General features: G+C 47.9%; 1 protein-coding gene across 1 annotated transcript; it reads right to left on the reverse strand.

Annotated features, from left to right (window-relative positions):
• Positions 1–15,957: 15,957 nt before the first annotated feature.
• On the reverse strand, positions 15,958–17,764 carry LOC119954000 (interferon beta-like). Its single transcript, XM_038778778.1, has 4 exons — positions 17,657–17,764; positions 17,210–17,299; positions 16,165–16,398; positions 15,958–16,056 (listed from the first exon to the last, which is right to left on the reverse strand). Exons 1-4 carry the CDS (start codon positions 17,762–17,764, stop codon positions 15,958–15,960), a joined length of 531 nt encoding a protein of 176 aa, XP_038634706.1.
• Positions 17,765–18,458: the final 694 nt, after the last annotated feature.

An 18,458-nucleotide genomic window follows, 5' to 3' on the forward strand; every position in this document is an offset into this window, starting at 1 on the left:
AACCTGCATGTTTACCTTTAGGGAATCCTCGACTAGCACTCCCAGATCCCTTTGTACTTTGGCATTATGAATTTTCTCACCGTTTAGAAAGTAGTCTATGCTTGGATTCTTTTTTCCAAAGTGCAAGACCTCACATTTTCTCACGTTGAAATGCATCAGCCATTTCCTGCACCACTCTCCCAAACTGTCTAGATCCTTCTGCAGCCTCCCCACTTCCTCAGCACTACCTGCCTGACCACCTAACTTCGTATCATCAGCAAACTTCGCTAGAATGCCCCCAGTCCCTTCATCCAGATCATTAATATATATGGTGAACAGCTGCGGCTGTTTACGCTAAATTTACTTTTCTTACCCTACTTTGTTTACTTGTATTACTTTAAATTTCACTTTTATGTGTTGTTCCTCAGTTAATCTCTTCTTCCAAAAGTAAACACTTTTTAAGCTCATGCTTGCTTTACTGTGATGCTGACTGCGAGGCCAATAAGAAAAGGAATCTGACCTCAGTGTTTATGAAGCTCATTGCGCTCCACTCCTGCCAGGACTGAGACTGCGCTCCAACTCAGCTTCACCTTCTCTCAGTTTCCCCTAACTCCCTACAAACACCGGCTTACTCACCAATAAGGCAGTTGGAATTACAGGCAGCATAAGGGAAAAAGCACAGATGAAGGATAGGAACGGCTAACGAGTCGCAGCACCAGACGAGTTCAATGAGGCGTTTGCGACTTCCAACCAAGAACTGTACACCTCTGAGCCCCCGAGGGGGACTCAAATATGAAGAAGTTGCTCGACCGGCCGGACATATCAGCTGTGGGGAGGGAAAAAAGACAGGGCTTGGAAGCTCCATTGGAACTAGGGGCAGTCATGGAGAGTATCAACTCCAAACAGGTAGGGAAGGCACTGGGCCCAGACAGGTTCCCAATTGACTTTATTGAAAAAAAATGGGCCCCTCCCCCACCTGTGGGAAATGTTCAATGACTCACTTTTGAGGGAGACTCTGTCATGCATGCTGCCCCAGCCCTCGATATCACTGATCCCAAATTAGGGCAAAGACCTGACGGAGTACGAGACAGACACACTCATCTCACTCATAAGCATTGGCGCCAATGTGCTGCCGAAGACTCTGGTGAGGCGATTGGAAAGTTGCACGACAGATTTGGCTGCAGACGACCAGGCGGGCTTTGTCAAGGGCTGACAGGAAACATCAGGCACCTGCTGAACATGATCATAACCTCACCAAAGGGAGAGACATCAGAAGTGATCATCTCCCTAGACGCAGAGAAGGCCTTCAACATGGTCGAATGAAGGTACCTCACAGAGGTACTGGAATGGTTTAGGTTTGGGCTAGGATCGGGCTTACCCCCTCCACAATCATCAGCTGGTGTGTAAAACTGCCTATTCTGATGGGACCCTAAATACAAGAGTCAATAGCTGCTACTGCTACCGAATTTATATGGAATCAAGCAGTGCCATTCATCCCATTGAGTCTCCACTGCCCCTCTAAAGGAGCACCCTACCTAGCACCACATGCCTACCAGTAACCTCACCGAACCTTTTGGACACTAAGGGGCAATTTACCATGACCAATCCACCTAACCTGCACATCTTTCGACCGTGGGATGAAACAAGAGCACCAAGGAGGAAGCCTATGCAGACACAGGAAGAACTTACAAACTCCACACAGTCACCCAAGGCTGGAATTGAACCAGGGACCCTGGCGCAGTGATGCAACAGTGCTAACCTCTGTGCCGCCTTGCAGCACTATATTACATCTACACATTATATTCACATATTTATATATAAATGCATTAGAGGTTGTTCAGAGAACGTACATTAGATTGATTCCAGGGATGGAAGACTTGGCTTATGAAAAGAAATTGAGCAGTTTTGGCCTATTATCTCTGGAGTTTAGAAGAATGAGATAAGATCTAATTAAAGCCTATAAGATGCTAAAGGGGATGGTCGGACAGAGGTAGACCGGATGGACCCTTGCTGGACATTCCAGAATGAGAGATCAGGGGCGGAATTGTCTGTTGGCCGACCCCGAAATCGAGAAAGGCGACTGGGTGGAGAATCAGTTCTGACGCCAAAAATTCAGCATGCGCCAATTTGACGCCAAACCGCAATTCACCGCCACCTCGACAGTGGCGTCAATGCGTAACAGAATGCACGTACAATAGACACTGTTTGCATATCATTAGCGGGCCCGACCCAGTATTCTCCAGGGCCTCTGCAATTCTGTTCCTCCGATGGGCCAAGTCCCCGATGGCTCGGTTCACTTATGTTTTTAAAAATCATGAAATCGGCGTGCTGGCTGATGTAGGACCCGAAGAGGAGCGACTGCGGGCTGCTGGGCTGGACACTGGCCGTGATGGCTGGGGTGAGCACCTGCCAGGACTAGGGGAGATTGGGGGACACGGGCAACAAGCCGAATGGCCGGGGTGAGCCCCCCCCCACTGGACTGTGGCGGTGTACATGCTTGGACCGCCATTACAGTGGCCATCCTGCTGTGCACCCACCTTGGCCCCTGGATCTGCAGAGTGACACCAGCCATATGGGTGCCCCCACCCCTCCCACCCATGCACCCCACTCTCGCCAAACAACCCCTTCTGCGTCAATCCTCCCGCCAATCCATTGGCCCCAGGCTGCTCCATTGGACAGGGGTGCGAGGGGAGCTACCCCCTGAGGCTCCCCCATCACCTTGCATTTCCAGTACTGGAGATCTGCTGTAGTCTCGACCAGGGTCTGCATGCTTGGAGCATGGAGCACATGGAGCACATGGAGCACACATCGCCATCTGGGGTTGTGCCACATCACACTGCGACTGTGCCACCACCTTCTGGGTCTCTGTCACATCAGCTAGTGATGGCGCCATCTCCCTCTGGGACTGGACAACCTCCCTCTGTATCTGCGCCACGTCATCCAGCATCTGGGCAATGCCCCCGATGTTCCCAGCCATGGCCTGCTGTGACTGGGTCATGTTCAGGAGCTCCACTGCGATTTCCATGTGGCTCTGGCACATGGATGCCTGTGTGGCCTTGGCCAGCACCCACGCAGAATGCTCCAAGTCTTGGACATGCTGATCCACAGCCAATACCATCATCCCCAATGCCTCCACCGCGGACACGCCTGACCGGTGTTGGCCTGGGTAGCACGCATCGTCGGCACCACCTCCTGCTGCTGCACAGAGTTGAACTCCTCCAGCTGTGCCTGCTGGTGCTGGATGCTCGGCGACAGCCCATCATGTAGTCCCTGGCTCCGCAACTGCATCTCCACAGTCGATGGCACTGTCAGTGTCAGAAGCCCGAGTCCCATCTGGACAACAGCTTGTTCCAGGGGTTGGCCATCCACCCACTAAGGTGTTCCCATCTCCACCTGCTGCACTAAGTGGTGTGGACCAGAGAGTGTCCCAAGAGCCTCTTCACTACAGTGCCCAACCAAGGTGAGAGTCTCTGGCATGGTGGAGGGTGCTGGAGACAGCTGTTGTGGGGAATCTGTGTCATCCACCGACACGATTTCTGGGGTGACCTGATTCTCAGGTGGAGGGCTGGTGTCCAAACTGCTCCCATCACTGCTCAGATCAGGGATGCGCTCTGGCTGTGGCACTGGCTAGGGGTGGTGGACGTTAGATGGAGCCACCCCATCTCCAGGAAGTCCTGCAAGGCACAAGACAAGACATGATCAGACAGCGGGCTGTCGGTAGTTGGGATGGGCGTGGGGTGGGGGATGGTGGGGTTCAGGTGGAGTAGGCTGAGGGTGTGGGTGGGGGTGAGGATGATGTTGGGGTGAGGGTGGAGGTGAGTGTGATGGGGGGTGATGTTGGGGGAGGGGGTTGACACATGTGTCACAGGGGACCGCAACTCAGCAGGGTCTCACTTCCTCACCTGTGGCCGATTGCCACCTCAACGACCTCCCTTTCTTCTGGACAACCAGCCACGTCCAGGGCCCGCTGCTCTGCCACAGTCAGGGGCCACAGGACCCCCTCCTGTCTTCTCCCGCTCCTGGCGGTTGTGCACGGCCTTCTCCTGGGGGGATGGGAGAGACACAGAAAATGGCAGTGTTAGAAAATCCGGCAAATGCAGCACAGGGGGTGGGTAGATGATGGCCTCCGTGGCCAGGGCACCCAGGGCCTCTGGGAGGGGTGTGTGGGATGGGGGTTGGTGGCAGGGGCACACTCTTGCCTACTCAGCCTGGCCGCCCTAAGAAGTCGTGCAGTTTTTTTTCCGGCATTGCTGGCCTGTGAATGGTGTTGCTGGTGGCGCTCACGGCCACTTTCTGCCACCTGTACCCAGGCACTGGAATGGCAGTGGCTGGCAGCCTCTTCACAGGCCGAGTACAGGGTCATCTGCTTCCCCTCCACTGCATCCAACAGGGTCTCCAGCTTGGCCTCGGGGCTGTTCTCCCCTCTGCCATTCTGTTGGCTGTGATGGTGCGTGTGTGGGAGAATTGTTTAAATGTGGCTGCAGTTTGTCAGCCTTTGAGTGTCAATCATGAAACAGGCGAATCCGGCGAATCCGGCACCCTTTCTCATTGGAATCGATTGTGTTCCACCTGGCACCGGTGCTAGCCCCTTAACAGTAGCGGAGTCCAGCTGTGACACCATTTGTTCTGTCGTAATAGTTATTGGATTCTGCGTTGGGGTTAACGCCAGTCTCAAAAATGGAGAATCCTGTCCCTTAGATTTAGGCTAAGGGGTAGCAGATTTAAAACAAAAAGGAAGCGGAATTACTTCACTCCGCGGGTGGCGAATCTGTGAAATTCTCTAGCCCAGAGTGCAGTTGACGCAGGAATGCTCAACAAATTTAATAAGGAGATAGACAGGTTTTTAGTATGTAGCATGATGAAGGGGCACAGGCAGGAAGGTGAAGGTGAGGCAGAGGTTATTTCAGTCATTTTGTGTTAAATGGTGGAGCGGGCTCGAGGGGTTGAATGGCTACTCCTGTTCCTGGTTCTTAGGTTTCGCTGTCTTTGGAGGCAATTACTGATTTTTAGTTGCTCAGATGTAACAGTTTTAGCCACAATATTGTTTTTACTTTTCTTTCCATGCAGTGGAATTGAAGATGGTGAATAATTTGATTATAATTGTCTATTGTAGGGCAGCACGATGGCGCAGTGGATAGCACTGCTGCCTCAGGGCACCAAGTCCCGGGTTCGATCCCTGCCCTGGGTCACTGACCGTGTGGATTTTGCACATTCTCCCCGTGCTTGCATGAGTTTCACCCCAACAACCCAAAGATGTGCAGGCTAGGTGGATTGGCCACTCTAAATTGGAAAAAATTAATTGGGTACTCTAAGTTTATGTAAAAAAAATAATTGTCTGTTGTTAAACAAAAAGTAAAATATTCAATTTTTAAATTCCTAATTTTGAACTTGGTCCACAATGTCGGGGTGTTCTTCATTTCTGGAGTCGCCACTAGATATTTGTTTTCCTTTATACATTATTTCCAGATCTCAAACTATTAACACATTCAAACAAGGACGCTGGTCAACAATTAAGTGGATGAACGAATAAAACTTTAACAGTAAGAAAGGTCCCATTGTACACTGTTTTGTAACCTGGTCTAATGATCGTTAATGATCGCTACATATTTACTCCAATTATTCACAATGACAGCACTGGAGCATTCCAACTACAATTTGGGCTGTTTCGGGCCGGAGTACATCCCAGCAGGGACTCACAGGAATGAAATCACCTCCAACATTTGACTTAATTTCACGGCAATATGCCAGATTTCAGTGTCACATTCATGTGTTGGAATGCACACCATGCAATCTGCTCTGGGTGACCTGAGAGAGGGCATTTGAACTGCAGAGAGAGGCAGATAGATTTCTAAATATCAGTGAGGTGTTGATAAGAGATGAATTGTGATTACGAATTCAAAATCATATATAAGATCAACACATACAGATGCAAAGGACATCAACACGAACCTAGAAAGCAAGGTGACTCGAACGATATCAACGTATAAAGTATTTATAGCGAAACTGCAATTTGAGATGGACATTATGCCAATAAGTACGGCCAATAATGATGCAGAACTTGTATCAGTATATGTCTGGCAGCCCCTCTCGAATGCATTATCTTTTTCTATTTGAATAATGTTCATACAATACATATAGAAATAAATATTAACATCACAAAGTACATTTGGAAAGTTCATAATCTGCACAGATGTCATACTGGTAAACTCGTTTGCACGGCTGGTCGAACAATAATAATCCTTCTACGGCAGCATGGTGGCCTAGTGGTTAGCACAACCGCCTCACGGCGCTGAGGTCCCAGGTTCGATCCCAGCTCTGGGTCACTGTCCGTGTGGAGTTTGCACATTCTCCCCGTGTCTGCGTGGGTTTCGCCCCCACAACACAAAAATGTGCAGAGTAGGTGGATTGGCCACGCTAAATTGCCCCTTAATTGGAAAAAATAATTGGGTAATAATAATCCTTCTAGAAAATTCCAATAGTGTTGAAATAAATAATAATTGTTCCCAGTCTTCATTAAATATATCGATGGGAAATCTTTAATTCCTTCTGCTGATTTGTGCCGATATGAAAAGGAGCTGTTGTAATCGGGCCCTGGTCTCAGTGCGGATTATTTCCCAAGTACAGTCACTGAATCCCTAAAAAATGGAAACATTGGGGAAAATGTATTAGAGGATGAACAGATTCCAATGGGTTGAAATGATCTACAAGTCAGCAATCACTCAGGCAATTATCAATTGTCCCACCTCCTGATTGAGAAACTTTTCCAGTTTCCGAAATGTGAATGGCGGCATTTCTCCTCAGACTGGATCCCGGTTTCCTGACACATTCTTCCACCTGACTGAGCTGTCGGTCCAGGAGAAGCCGGAAATGTTCCACCTTGTCCCGGGCCCAGGTGACTGAGCCCAGGTCATGCTGTAGATCTTGCTGATGTGACGTAGGGTCTGATGGACACTGGATCCTGTCCTGTTACTGCGGAATATATACACAATCACATTAGAGAGGATATTTCTACTTGAACTGGTTATTTTAATTGACATATGCAGCTGTAAATCGACAAGAAACTTAAATTTAAAAAGTTGGCACCATTATTGCTGGACGATGATATTGATCTCTCTCAAATTGGTTATTGGTAACCTCCCCTTTGATTAGCTAACCTGATACTGTTAGCAATGTGAGGTAAATGGAGAGAAGAATATCAAACTGTTCAGCAGCTGGTCAGTCTGTCCTCCCAAAGGGTTCAACATTCGAATTTTCGTTTGATGAAAATCACTATTGTTCTCATTGTTGAGGATATTGTTACATTCCCCACTTAACTCTTGCAGTATTAGCAGGATGGTCGGAGAGTTTGCAAAGTCAACACTCACTTGTAACCTCTTGACGAGCTGGTGCAGGTTCAAGGATTTGGTTCTCAGAGATTCTCTTGTTGTTGTACACTCCAATGGAAAGGGTCCTCCCCAGAACAAGACAGAATGATTGTCAGAACCAGCTCCAAGTACAAACGATCGTTACTCCCAGACATTATTCCCCCCAAAACTGGGACAGACATTCAACAATTTGCTTCAAGATTTTACCTCCAAAATATTGAACTGGAACTGAATCACTCTTAGTAGAAAGTGTTAGATGCATTTCACACGATTTCTTCCATATCTGAATACTACATTGCATCACAGAAAGTTCGACATTTTTCTAGGAAAGTTTTAATCTCAGTAATTCCTCCACCGGGGATTATCCCGAGGATCTTCGAGTTAAAATTTGTTACTCTAATCACCGAAACTCTGTACAAACTCAACATGATCTTCAGGGAAATTTGTGCATCCTTGTTGAAGACTTCCTGTAACTGCAGCCTCTGGCAGTCCTGGCTCAGGACCCTGCGTAATAAGATTAACAAAATCCACATGCCCCACTCACTTGGAAAAATCATGTTTAAACAACAGCTGTATCAGAAATGATAGAAAGTGGCTGGGCCGGGGTTCAGCGCCGAATGCAATTTTTTTTTTTTATAAATGTTTTTTATTCAGTTTTCATGTTTTATATTGAACAAATTACAAATTGTTAGAGAGAGAAAAAAAAAAGAACACGCAAAAATTAACATATATATTTACAGGTGAGCATCTTCGTAGTAATAACTGTGGCCTCCCCTTTTTCGCCGGCATACATATTTTACATTCCCCAACATGTTAATTGGCATTTATTTAGTTTGGTTTTGGGCCTTAGCTAGCCATCAAACCCCCGTAACGAGCCCGTAGCCCCCCCCCCCCCCCCCCCCCTCCCCGCCGGCTACCTTCCCCCGACTATTCTTCCTCTTGTACGTTGGCCACAAACAGGTCCCGGAACAATTGCATGAATGGCTCCCACGTTCTGTGGAAACCGTCGTCCGACCCTCGGATGGCGAATTTGATTTTCTCCATTTGGAGAGAATCCGAGAGGTCGGACAGCCAGTCTGCAGCTCTGGGCGGTGCTGCTGACCGCCAGCCAAACAGGATTCTACGGCGGGCGATCAGGGAGGCAAAGGCAAGGGCGTCCGCCCTCCTCCCCAGGAATAGATCTGGCTGGTCTGAAACCCCGAAGACCGCCACTATCGGGCATGGCTCCACCCTCACCCCCACCACTTTGGACATAGCCTCGAAGAAGGCTGTCCAGTACTCCACAAGTCTGGGGCAAGACCAGAACATGTGGGCGTGGTTGGCCGGGCCTCTTTGGCACCGCTCACATCTGTCCTCCACCTCCGGGAAGAACCTACTCATACGGTTTCTCGTTAAGTGGGCTCTATGTACCACTTTTAGTTGCATCAGGCTGAGTCTTGCGCACATGGTGGTGGAGTTGACCCTATGCAGTGCTTCGCTCCAGAGTCCCCACCCTATCTCCATCCCCAGGTCGTCCTCCCATTTCCTTCTTGTTGCGTCCAGTACGGTGTCGTCCCTATCTACCAGTCGGCCATACATGTCACTACAGTTCCCTTTCTCTAGGATACTTGCGTCCAGTAGGTCTTCCAGTAGTGTCTGTCGTGGCGGTTGTGGGTACGTCCTTGTCTCCTTTCGTAGGAAGTTTTTGAGCTGCAGGTACCGTAGCTCGTTCCCCCCAGCTAGCTGAAATTTCTCTGTCAGTTCGTCCAGTGTTGCGATCCTGTCGTCCGTGTATAGGTCCCTGACTGTCAGTGTCCCCCCGTCCTGTCTCCACCTTTTGAAGGTGGCGTCAGTCAGTGCTGGTTTGAACCTATGGTTGTTGCAGATGGGAGCCTTGTCCGACATTTTGTTCAGGCCAAATTGCTGCCGCAGTTGGTTCCAGGATTGGAGGGTGGCTGTCACCACTGGGCTGCTGGAGTGTTTTTTGGGTGGGGATGGGAGTGCTGCCGTGGCGAGGGCCCAGAGGGAGGTCCCCATGCAGGAGGCCTCCTCCGCATGCACCCACTCGGCTTCTGGCTCCTGGATCCGTCCCCTTACTCGCTCGGCTGTTGCCGCCCAGTGGTAGAATTGTAGATTCGGGAGGGCTAGCCCCCCCCTGGATTTTGTTTTCTGTAGGACCTTCTTTGGGATCCTAGCATTTTTACCCCCCCCCCATACGAACGCCATGATAAATTTGTCCAGCGCTATGAAGAAGGCCTTGGGGATGTAGATCGGAATGGATCTAAACAGGAAGAGGAACCTGGGCAATACGTTCATTTTGATCGTCTGGACTCTTCCTGCGAGGGAGAGTGGGAGTGTGTTCCATCTTTGCAGGTCCTTTTTTACTTCCTCCGCCAGGCTGGTGAGGTTCCATTTGTGGATCCCTTTCCAGTCATGGGCTATTTGGATCCCCAGGTAGAGGAATTTATGTCGGGCTTGTTTGAACGGCAGCCCCTTTAGTGCTGTCCCCCCCCCCCCCCCCCCTTGCTGGTGTACTGGGAAGATCTCGCTTTTGCTCATGTTGAGTTTTTAGCCCGAGAAGGCTCCAAACTCTTTCAGGAGCGCGATGATTCCGTCCATGCTGCTTTGTGGGTCCGAGATGTAGAGGAGCAGATCATCTGCATAGAGTGAGACTCTGTGCTCTCTGCCTCCCCTTCGGATCCCCCTCCAATTTTTTGCTGCCCTGAGCGCAATTGCTAGCGGTTCGATTGCTAGTGCGAACAGCAGTGGGGACAGTGGGCATCCTTGTCTGGTGCCCCTGTGCAGCTGGAAGTATTGGGAGTTGGTATTGTTGGTCCGTACACTCGCCATGGGGGCGTTGTATAGGAGTTTTACCCACGCAGTGAACCCTGTTCCAAGCCCGAACCGCTCCAGTACCTCTATGAGGTATTTCCATTCGACTCTGTCGAAGGCCTTTTCTGCGTCCAGGGAGATGATCACCTCTTGTGTTCTCTCCCCGGAGGGGGTCATTATCACGTTCAGCAGGCGCCTGATGTTCGAGGTGAGCTGTCTACCTTTGACGAAGCCCGTCTGGTCCTCTGTGACCACCTCAGGTACACAGTCTTCTAGCCTTTTGGCTAGGATTTTGGCCAGTATTTTGGCATCTACGTTCAGCAGAGATATGGGTCTGTATGACCCACATTCCGTTGGGTCTTTGTCTTTCTTAGGTATCAGCGAGATTGAGGCCTGTGCTAACGTGGGTGGCAGTGTGCCCCTAGCTAGCGAGTCTGTGAACATCTCCCGCAGGTGCGGGGCCAGCGCTGTCGCAAATTTTTTGTAGAAGTCCGCCGGGAATCCGTCCGGTCCCGGCGCCTTCCCCGTCTGCATGGAGCTGATACTGTCCATGATCTCTCCCAGTGCTAGTGGTGCTTCCAGGTCCCGTTTCCTGCCCTCTCCCACGACTGGTGTGACCAGTCCATCAAGGAACCGGTTCATCCCAGCCTTCCCCATTGGGGGCTCTGAGGTGTACAGCTCTTGGTAGAAGGCCTTGAAGGTTTTGTTAATCCTCTCTGGTTCTGTTTCCAACATGCCTCTGGTACCCCTGATTTGCCCAATTTCTCTGGTGGCTGTCTGCTTTCTCAGCTGGTGTGCCAACAGGCGGCTGGCTTTGTCTCCGTGTTCGTACAGGGTCCCGCGTGCCTGGCGGAGTTGGTGCACTGCTTTCCTGGTGGAGAGCAGGTCAAAGTTCCTTTGTAGTTCTTTTCTCTCCGCCAGGAGCTCTACGGTCGGGGCCTCGGAGTATTTACGGTCTACCTCCAGTATGGAGTCGACCAGCTTCTGCCCAGCCACCCTTTCCTCCCTATCTCTTTGCGCTTTGAAGGCAATGATTTCCCCTCTTAGTACGGCCTTAAGCGCTTCCCAGAACGTGGAGGATGATACCTCCCCGTTTTGGTTGTTCTCCGTGTACTCCGCTATGGCCCGCGCTATCCTTTCGCTGAAGGCCTTGTCAGCTAGTAAGGCACCGTCCAACCTCCATGTGGGGCGCTGGGCCCTTCCCGTCTCCAGCCGCACGTCCATGTAGTGTGGGGCATGGTCTGATATCACAATTGCGGAGTATTCCACCTTGTCTATCTCTGGAAGCACCGTTTTCCCCACCACAAAGAAGTCAATTCTGGTGAACACGTTGTGTACTGGGGAGAAGAAGGAGAATTCTTTCTCCCCCGGGTGGGCGAACCTCCAGGGGTCCACAGCTCCCATCTGCTCCATAAAGTGACCGAGTTCCCTTGCCATGCTTGAGGTTTTCCCCGTTTTGGGGTTTGATCTGTCCGTCTTTGGGTCCTGTACACAGTTGAAGTCCCCCCCCCCCCATGATTAGTCGATGCGTCGCTATGTCCGGGATTTCTGCCATGGTCTTTTGGATGAAGCTCGTGTCGTCCCAGTTGGGCGCGTACACGTTGACTAGGACTACCGGCGCCCCATCCAGGGCCCCGCTGACCATGACATATCGCCCCCCTGGGTCTGTAACCGTCTTTGTCGCCCTAAACATTGTCCTCTTGCCGATCAGTATCGCCACCCCCCTGGCCCTTGTCCCATAGCAGGAATGGTAGGTTGCCGAACGCAATTTTTACAGGAACTGAACTTCTTCGCTGTTGGACTGAGAGGAATATTCCTCCTGGGTGAGCTGTGTCCATTTTAAGGTGTAAACCAGGATATTCCTTTGACGTTACAGAAAGGGATCGATTTTGCTTCTAACCGCGGTGTGTTTTCACGGAATCTTTTAACCTCTTTCCATCAGCGACTTCTTCAATTTGAAACCTTTTTCACTTTCTGCCTAATGAAGAGGGATAATTCGCTCTGATAAATTGGGATGAAAAATATTTACCGACAATTTTTAAAAACGCACAGATGTTGACTAAAATAACACATCTGTTTCCCCAATTCTGGCAAGACTGAGATAAACAATTCGTAAAAATTAATTTCATAAGATCCTAAGTTTTAAGATTGTACAACCACGGAACCACCTTACATCAGAAACTACTCCGGTCACAGTGAGCGTAAACTGTGAGGAATTTGATTGTGGAATTTAAGTATCAGGCTGGGCTCTAACAGGTAAAATTTACTATTTGCTGGGTCTGGGGGAGGTGACAAGTAAATGGCTTCAATGTCGTTATGGAAGCTGCACTAAAAATGCGAGAATCACATTTTAATGGTTGCATTTTGACTGTAATGTCCCGATTATCTAATTCATCAGCAACTCGTCAGATTCAATGTTCAATAAACATTTTGATGGAATGGTGCAACTTGACTTCCACTGTAACTAATCCAATGGGCCTGCTAATCGGAGTTTGCGGGTTTCAGTTGTTTCCCATCTTCCATTGCATCCCTGTCCTTGTCTCCCTCATCTCTCGCCAGCAGGCAATCATTTATTGGGAGCTGCGCCGACCCTGATGTTTCACAAACACAGGCCATTGCGGATCAGCATGACTGGTCAGTGAGTATGGAGGCTGCGGGCCCTGAATTATCCTCATACTACTCACTGCACATTCGACAGTAAAACGTATTCGATAGATAGATAATGAGCGAGCAGCAACTGTGTATTCGACTGACTGATTTCCCCTCTTTACCTCACAGGTCACTGCACACAATTATAACTCCTCCGCCACAATCTCAGCGGAGAGCTGTAATCTTATTGGAGATGGTTCTGGAAATAGTCCTCACAAGGTTAGCACTGCTGCCTCACAGCGCGAGGGATCCCGGTTCGATTCCGGCCTTGGGTGACTATGTGGAGTCTTCACATTATCTTCGTGTCTGCGTTGCTTTTCTCCGGGTGCTCCAGTTTCCCACAGTCCAAAGATTTGCAGGTTAGTTGGATTGGCCGTGCTAAATAAATAAAGTTCGAAATTTGAATAGTGTCTCACAGGTACAGTACATGTCGTAAAAACCATAAAATGACAAAACTGTCCTTGCCGATACACGGAATAGATCCGTGTGCAGAATGTAAGAAATCTTTACACCTTCCGGGACCTTATAGTATTTTTTTTGCATTGAAAAATTAATCCAATCAAACTGACACAGTTCATAATCTCAGCTATGAGTCACCGCACAACATAGCATTCAACGAAAAACAGCTGGATAATGAACAAAGTACAGATTTTGTTAATTTATTAATGTCCAATACAGTACCTGTATTGGATGTCGATTGTTAATGATTTTCCCCGTGTTCCTTCAACACTGTCCTTTGGAGTATTTGGAGATCTCCTATTACGCTGCTCTTGCCGGGCGCGGTCTTGATTCTGCATTGTGAGAGGCAGCAGTTACATCACCTTCACAACACAGAAACTCTGGGCAAACTGAATTCAATCGCGATTTGGAGCTGATCTTGATCTAACTCATCGCCATGATTTCAGTATGTGGTCAATTGTTTTTCTCGGAATGAGGTTTCAGGGATGGGGCTGCGGAGTGTGACGAAGAGAGCAGCACCGGAGACCCCGTTTCTCCATGCGATTGTACGTTCAAACATCTGGAAATGAAGGATCCAGTGTAGAATGTATTTCTATTGCAAATGGGTTTGCCATAATGCTCAGACTAGCCATTGTATTAATAATTCGAGGTACAGATACAATAGTCTATCTTGTTCTTTGACAAGCTATGGAAAATAGGTGAATAGTGACATATTTGTGAAGTAACTTTCTGTATCAAATAGAGAGAGGACAACATGCTGGCCATCCACCAAACACTAAATCAAATCAGCAGGACTTTCAATCAGAACCTCAGTATCGCGCCCAGGGTCGCTGCCCTGCTAGAAGGATTTCTGCTTAACACCAATCAACAGCTTAATGATCTGATCGCATATGTCAGAAAGTCCGTGTCAGACTCCAGCAGCCAGGAAACTCAGCAATACTTCAGGAAGTTGAACTGTTAGATCTTCCATCATTTTGCCGTTGATCGATCGCAGACCAATATGACCCGAATTGCGTTTGTCCGGCTTCTGGGGGACAAGGGCACACACTGTCCCCAGGTTGTTGGATGAATAGCAGTGTGATACTGAATATGTAGCAACCTATCTCGGGCCATGGCTAACTCCGGAAGATCGAACCTTCAGTCCTCTTGAGTCGTTATGTTATCCCGGACACATAGCTTTTGCGTTACACGTGCATTCAGCCTCCAGTGGATGGATTTGACTGAAGACTGACATCTGTGGTGCGCGGAACCTCAGGAAGAGGCAAAAATTGATTATCCACTTGGCATTTCTGGCTGACAATGACAGCAATTTTAGCTCTTTATTTCGCTCTCACACACCTTCTTGCTTCACAATTAAGTACTTGGATGTTTGCGGAGTACCGCCCTTCGGTTGGTTGTACAACTGTCCAATACTATTCATGAGCACCCCCTCCCTTCTCAACCGTGCCACCTGCCTGAGGTGTGGTGGCCCACAGGTGAAATCACCACCAGCCAGCTCCCCCCTCAAACAGGAAAGCAGCCTGTGGTCATCTGAGGCTATAGCGACTATACTTCACTATTCTGGACTGCAGAGGGCAAATACCTTTCCATAAACCCACCCTGCATTGTTGTGTAGATGATGGGGGGGGGGGGGGGGGGGAGGGGCAACTAGCAGTGAAAATTCTAGTTGGCCAAAATCAATGGAAAATGACAATAATATGGTATTGCCGATTTCTCTATTCACTAAATGTATGGTTACACTGTCAGGCGATACTGCACCAAAATTGCCAAGAAAACAATCAGTTGACATCTAGACGTCTGATGGCAACAAAACAATTTAGTTCCCCCGTAACATCTGCTGCTTCTGTTGGACTGCCCGCACTGAATGGAAATCTAAGATTCACAGCCAGTATCTCTGATCAATTCTGGTCATACTTGTATTTCCCGAAATATTGAGGTTGTTATTGGTTATAATGGGCTCTGAATTTGTTACTTTTTATCGATAACAATTTTGCTTTCTTCATATTTAGTTAACCTCGTGTTGTGAGTAATACAATCGCTTTGCCGCGGGTAAAATGTAGCCAAAGTGTTTAATTCTGAATCATAATTCAACGAACCGTTAAAAATCGAATTTTTCATAAAATATGAAAACTCAATAAAAAACATTTCCAAAAAAAAATCTAATTTTTCAATGGTCTGGATCTCTCCAAAACATGTCTGTTTGCCTTTACACTTAATTTCAATAAATCAAATTTTGCAGAGTGAAACAAGAAAACTGACAGGAGGTGGACTTGAACCCCGGGACATCAGGCTCGGAGCTATTGGTGCTCCCTCCTGTGCCGCACAGCCTTCATCATCCAATGAATTGAAAATCTCTAACAAAATCAACAAAAACACACCGGAGGGGCACGACCATTGATGTGGAAATGAAGACTACATCATAAAATTCGAAGTTCTAAATATTTATTGTGAAACTGCAATTCGGGGCACAACTTTGCCATCAGATACAGTCGATTGTGCAACAAAAACTGCTTTAAATATATTTCTCACAACGCCTCTCCCATTTACCATGTTTTAAAAAAATGTAATGTGAACACACAGTGCATCCAGATATAAATATTAGACTCATAACTTAAATATTAAAAGGTTTTTTAAATAATATTTGAATAAATATTAATTTCTTCCAGTCTTCATTAAATATATCGATGGGAAATCTTTAATTCCTTCTGCTGATTTGTGCCGTTATGAAAAGGAGCTGTTGTAATCGGGCCCTGGTCTCAGTGCGGATTATTTCCCAGGCACAGTCACTGAATCCCTGAAAAATGGAAACATTGGGGAAAATGTATTAGAGGATGAACAGATTCCAATGGGTTGAAATGATCTACAAGCCAGTAATCACTCAGTCAATTATCAATTGTCCCACCTCCTGATTAAGAAACTTTTCCAATTTCCGAAAGTAGTTGTGAATGGCGGCGTTTCTCCTCAGACTGGATCCCGGTTTCCTGACACATTCTTCCAGCTGACTGAGCTGTCGGTCCAGGAGAAGCCGGAAATGTTCCACCTTGTCCCGGGCCCAGGTGACTGAGCCCAGGTTCATGCTGTAGATCTTGCTGATGTGACGCAGAGTCTGATGGAGAATCTGGATCCTGTCCTGTGTCTGGGGAAAATATACACAATGACATTAGAGAGGATATTTCTCCTTGAACTGGTCATTTTAATTGACATGTGCAGCTGTAAATAGATAAGAACTGGTGACAATATTGATCACTCTCAAATTAGTTACAGGTATCTACCTCTACTCAGCAGCTTGTCAGTCTATCCCCCCCCCCCCCCCCACCCGCCTCCCCCCCCCCCCCCCCCCCCACCCACCCAAGATCAACATTAAAATTTCTGACTTTTGAAAATCAATATTGTTCTTATTGTTGGGGATGTGGACAGCAACACCCCCCCCCCCCCCACCTCCTCCCCCCTCCCACACGCACACACCTATGACGTCTGCCAGTATGAGCAGGATTACAGTTTACAAAGTCCGGCCCCCAAAAGAGACAACATTAAAATTTCTTCGAGGCACAGTGGCCACCACAGGAACCTGGCTTCGATTCGGGCCTTGGGTGACTGTGGTGTTTGACTTGCTATCCGTATCTGTGTCTGGTTCCCCTGGGTGCTCCGGCTTCCTCCCACAGTCCAAAGATGAGCAGGTTATGTGGATTGACCATGCTACATTACCCCTTAATGTCCAGGGAAGTGCAGTATAGGTGGGGTTATGGGGCTGGAGAGTGGAACTGGGTGGGGCGCTCTTTCAGAAGATTAGCGCACACTCCTTGGACAAAATGGCCCCTTTCTGCACTATAGGATTTTATGGAAATCAACATTGTTCTCATTGTTGAGGATCGCGCTCCATTCCCCACAAAACTATTACGCCTGACAGTATTAGCAGGATGGTCAGAGTTTACAACGTGCACACTCACCTGTAACCTTTTGGCGAGATGGTGCAGGTTCAGAGATTTGGTTCTCAGAGATTCTCTCGTTGTTTTGCACTCCAATGGAAAGGGTCCTCCCTGCAACAGGACAGAATGATTCTCAGAACCAGATCGAAGCACAAACTTACTCTCGTTACTCTCAGAAATTACTCCCCCAAAACCGGGACAGACATTCAGCAATTTGCTTCAAGTCTTTATCTCTCACATATTTAACTGACCAGAGAACGGAATCACTCTCAGTACAAAGTGTTAGATACTTTTCACACGATTTCTTCCACATTTGCACACTACATTGTATATTCCATCACAGAGATGTTCCATATTTTTCTAAGAAAGCGCATTCAATCTCAGTAATCATCCTCCACCGGGGATTATCCCGAGAATCTGCTAGTTAAAATTCGTTACTCTAATCATAGGACCTCTGCAGAAACTCACCATGGCCCTCAGGGAATTTTGAGCATCCTTGTTGAAGACTTCCTGTAACTGCAGCCTCTGGCAGTCCTGGCCCAGGACCCCTGGTAACAAGATTAACAAAATCCACATGCCCGAAACACTTGGGAAAATCATGTTTAAACAACAGCAGTGATCAGAAATGATAGAAAGTGGCTGGGCCAGGTTCAGCACCGAACGCAATTTTAACACGAGCTGAACTCCTTCGCTGTTGGACTGAGAAGAATATTTCTCCTGGGTGAGCTGTGTCCATTTTAAGGTGTAAACCAGGATATTCCTTTGACGTTACAGAAGGGGATCGATTTTGCTTCTAACCGCGGTGTGTTTTCAGGGAATCTTTTAACCTCTTTCCATCCGTGACTTCTTCAATGTAAAACCGTTTTCACTTTCTGCTTTTCACTTTCTGCTTAATTAAGAGAGAAAATTCTCTCTGATATATTAGGATGCAAATATATCCATCGATATTAAAAGCTGTTACCCACAAGTTCACATCAGTTGCCCCATTGCTTTCCCGGCTCTGATTAGGAATTCGTTGAAAGAATCAGTTCAGATGTTTTCAGATCTTAAAATGCGGAACACTCTTTCATGGGAAACTGCTCAGGTCACTGCCAGCATGCGAATTTACTAGAATGTTTAAAGTATTAGTTTCTGTCTCTTTGCCTAAGCACGAATACACCCGCAAACCTACTTCCGGGGTTGAAGGATTGAGAAGATGCACATACAAACCGTTCAATTTAAGAGAATGAGAGGTGATACCTTTGGAACTTGTAAAATGTTTAAGCCTTTG

Source organism: Scyliorhinus canicula, chromosome 19, assembly GCF_902713615.1.
Source record: "Scyliorhinus canicula chromosome 19, sScyCan1.1, whole genome shotgun sequence".
In the NCBI taxonomy this organism is placed as follows: Eukaryota; Metazoa; Chordata; class Chondrichthyes; order Carcharhiniformes; family Scyliorhinidae; genus Scyliorhinus; species Scyliorhinus canicula.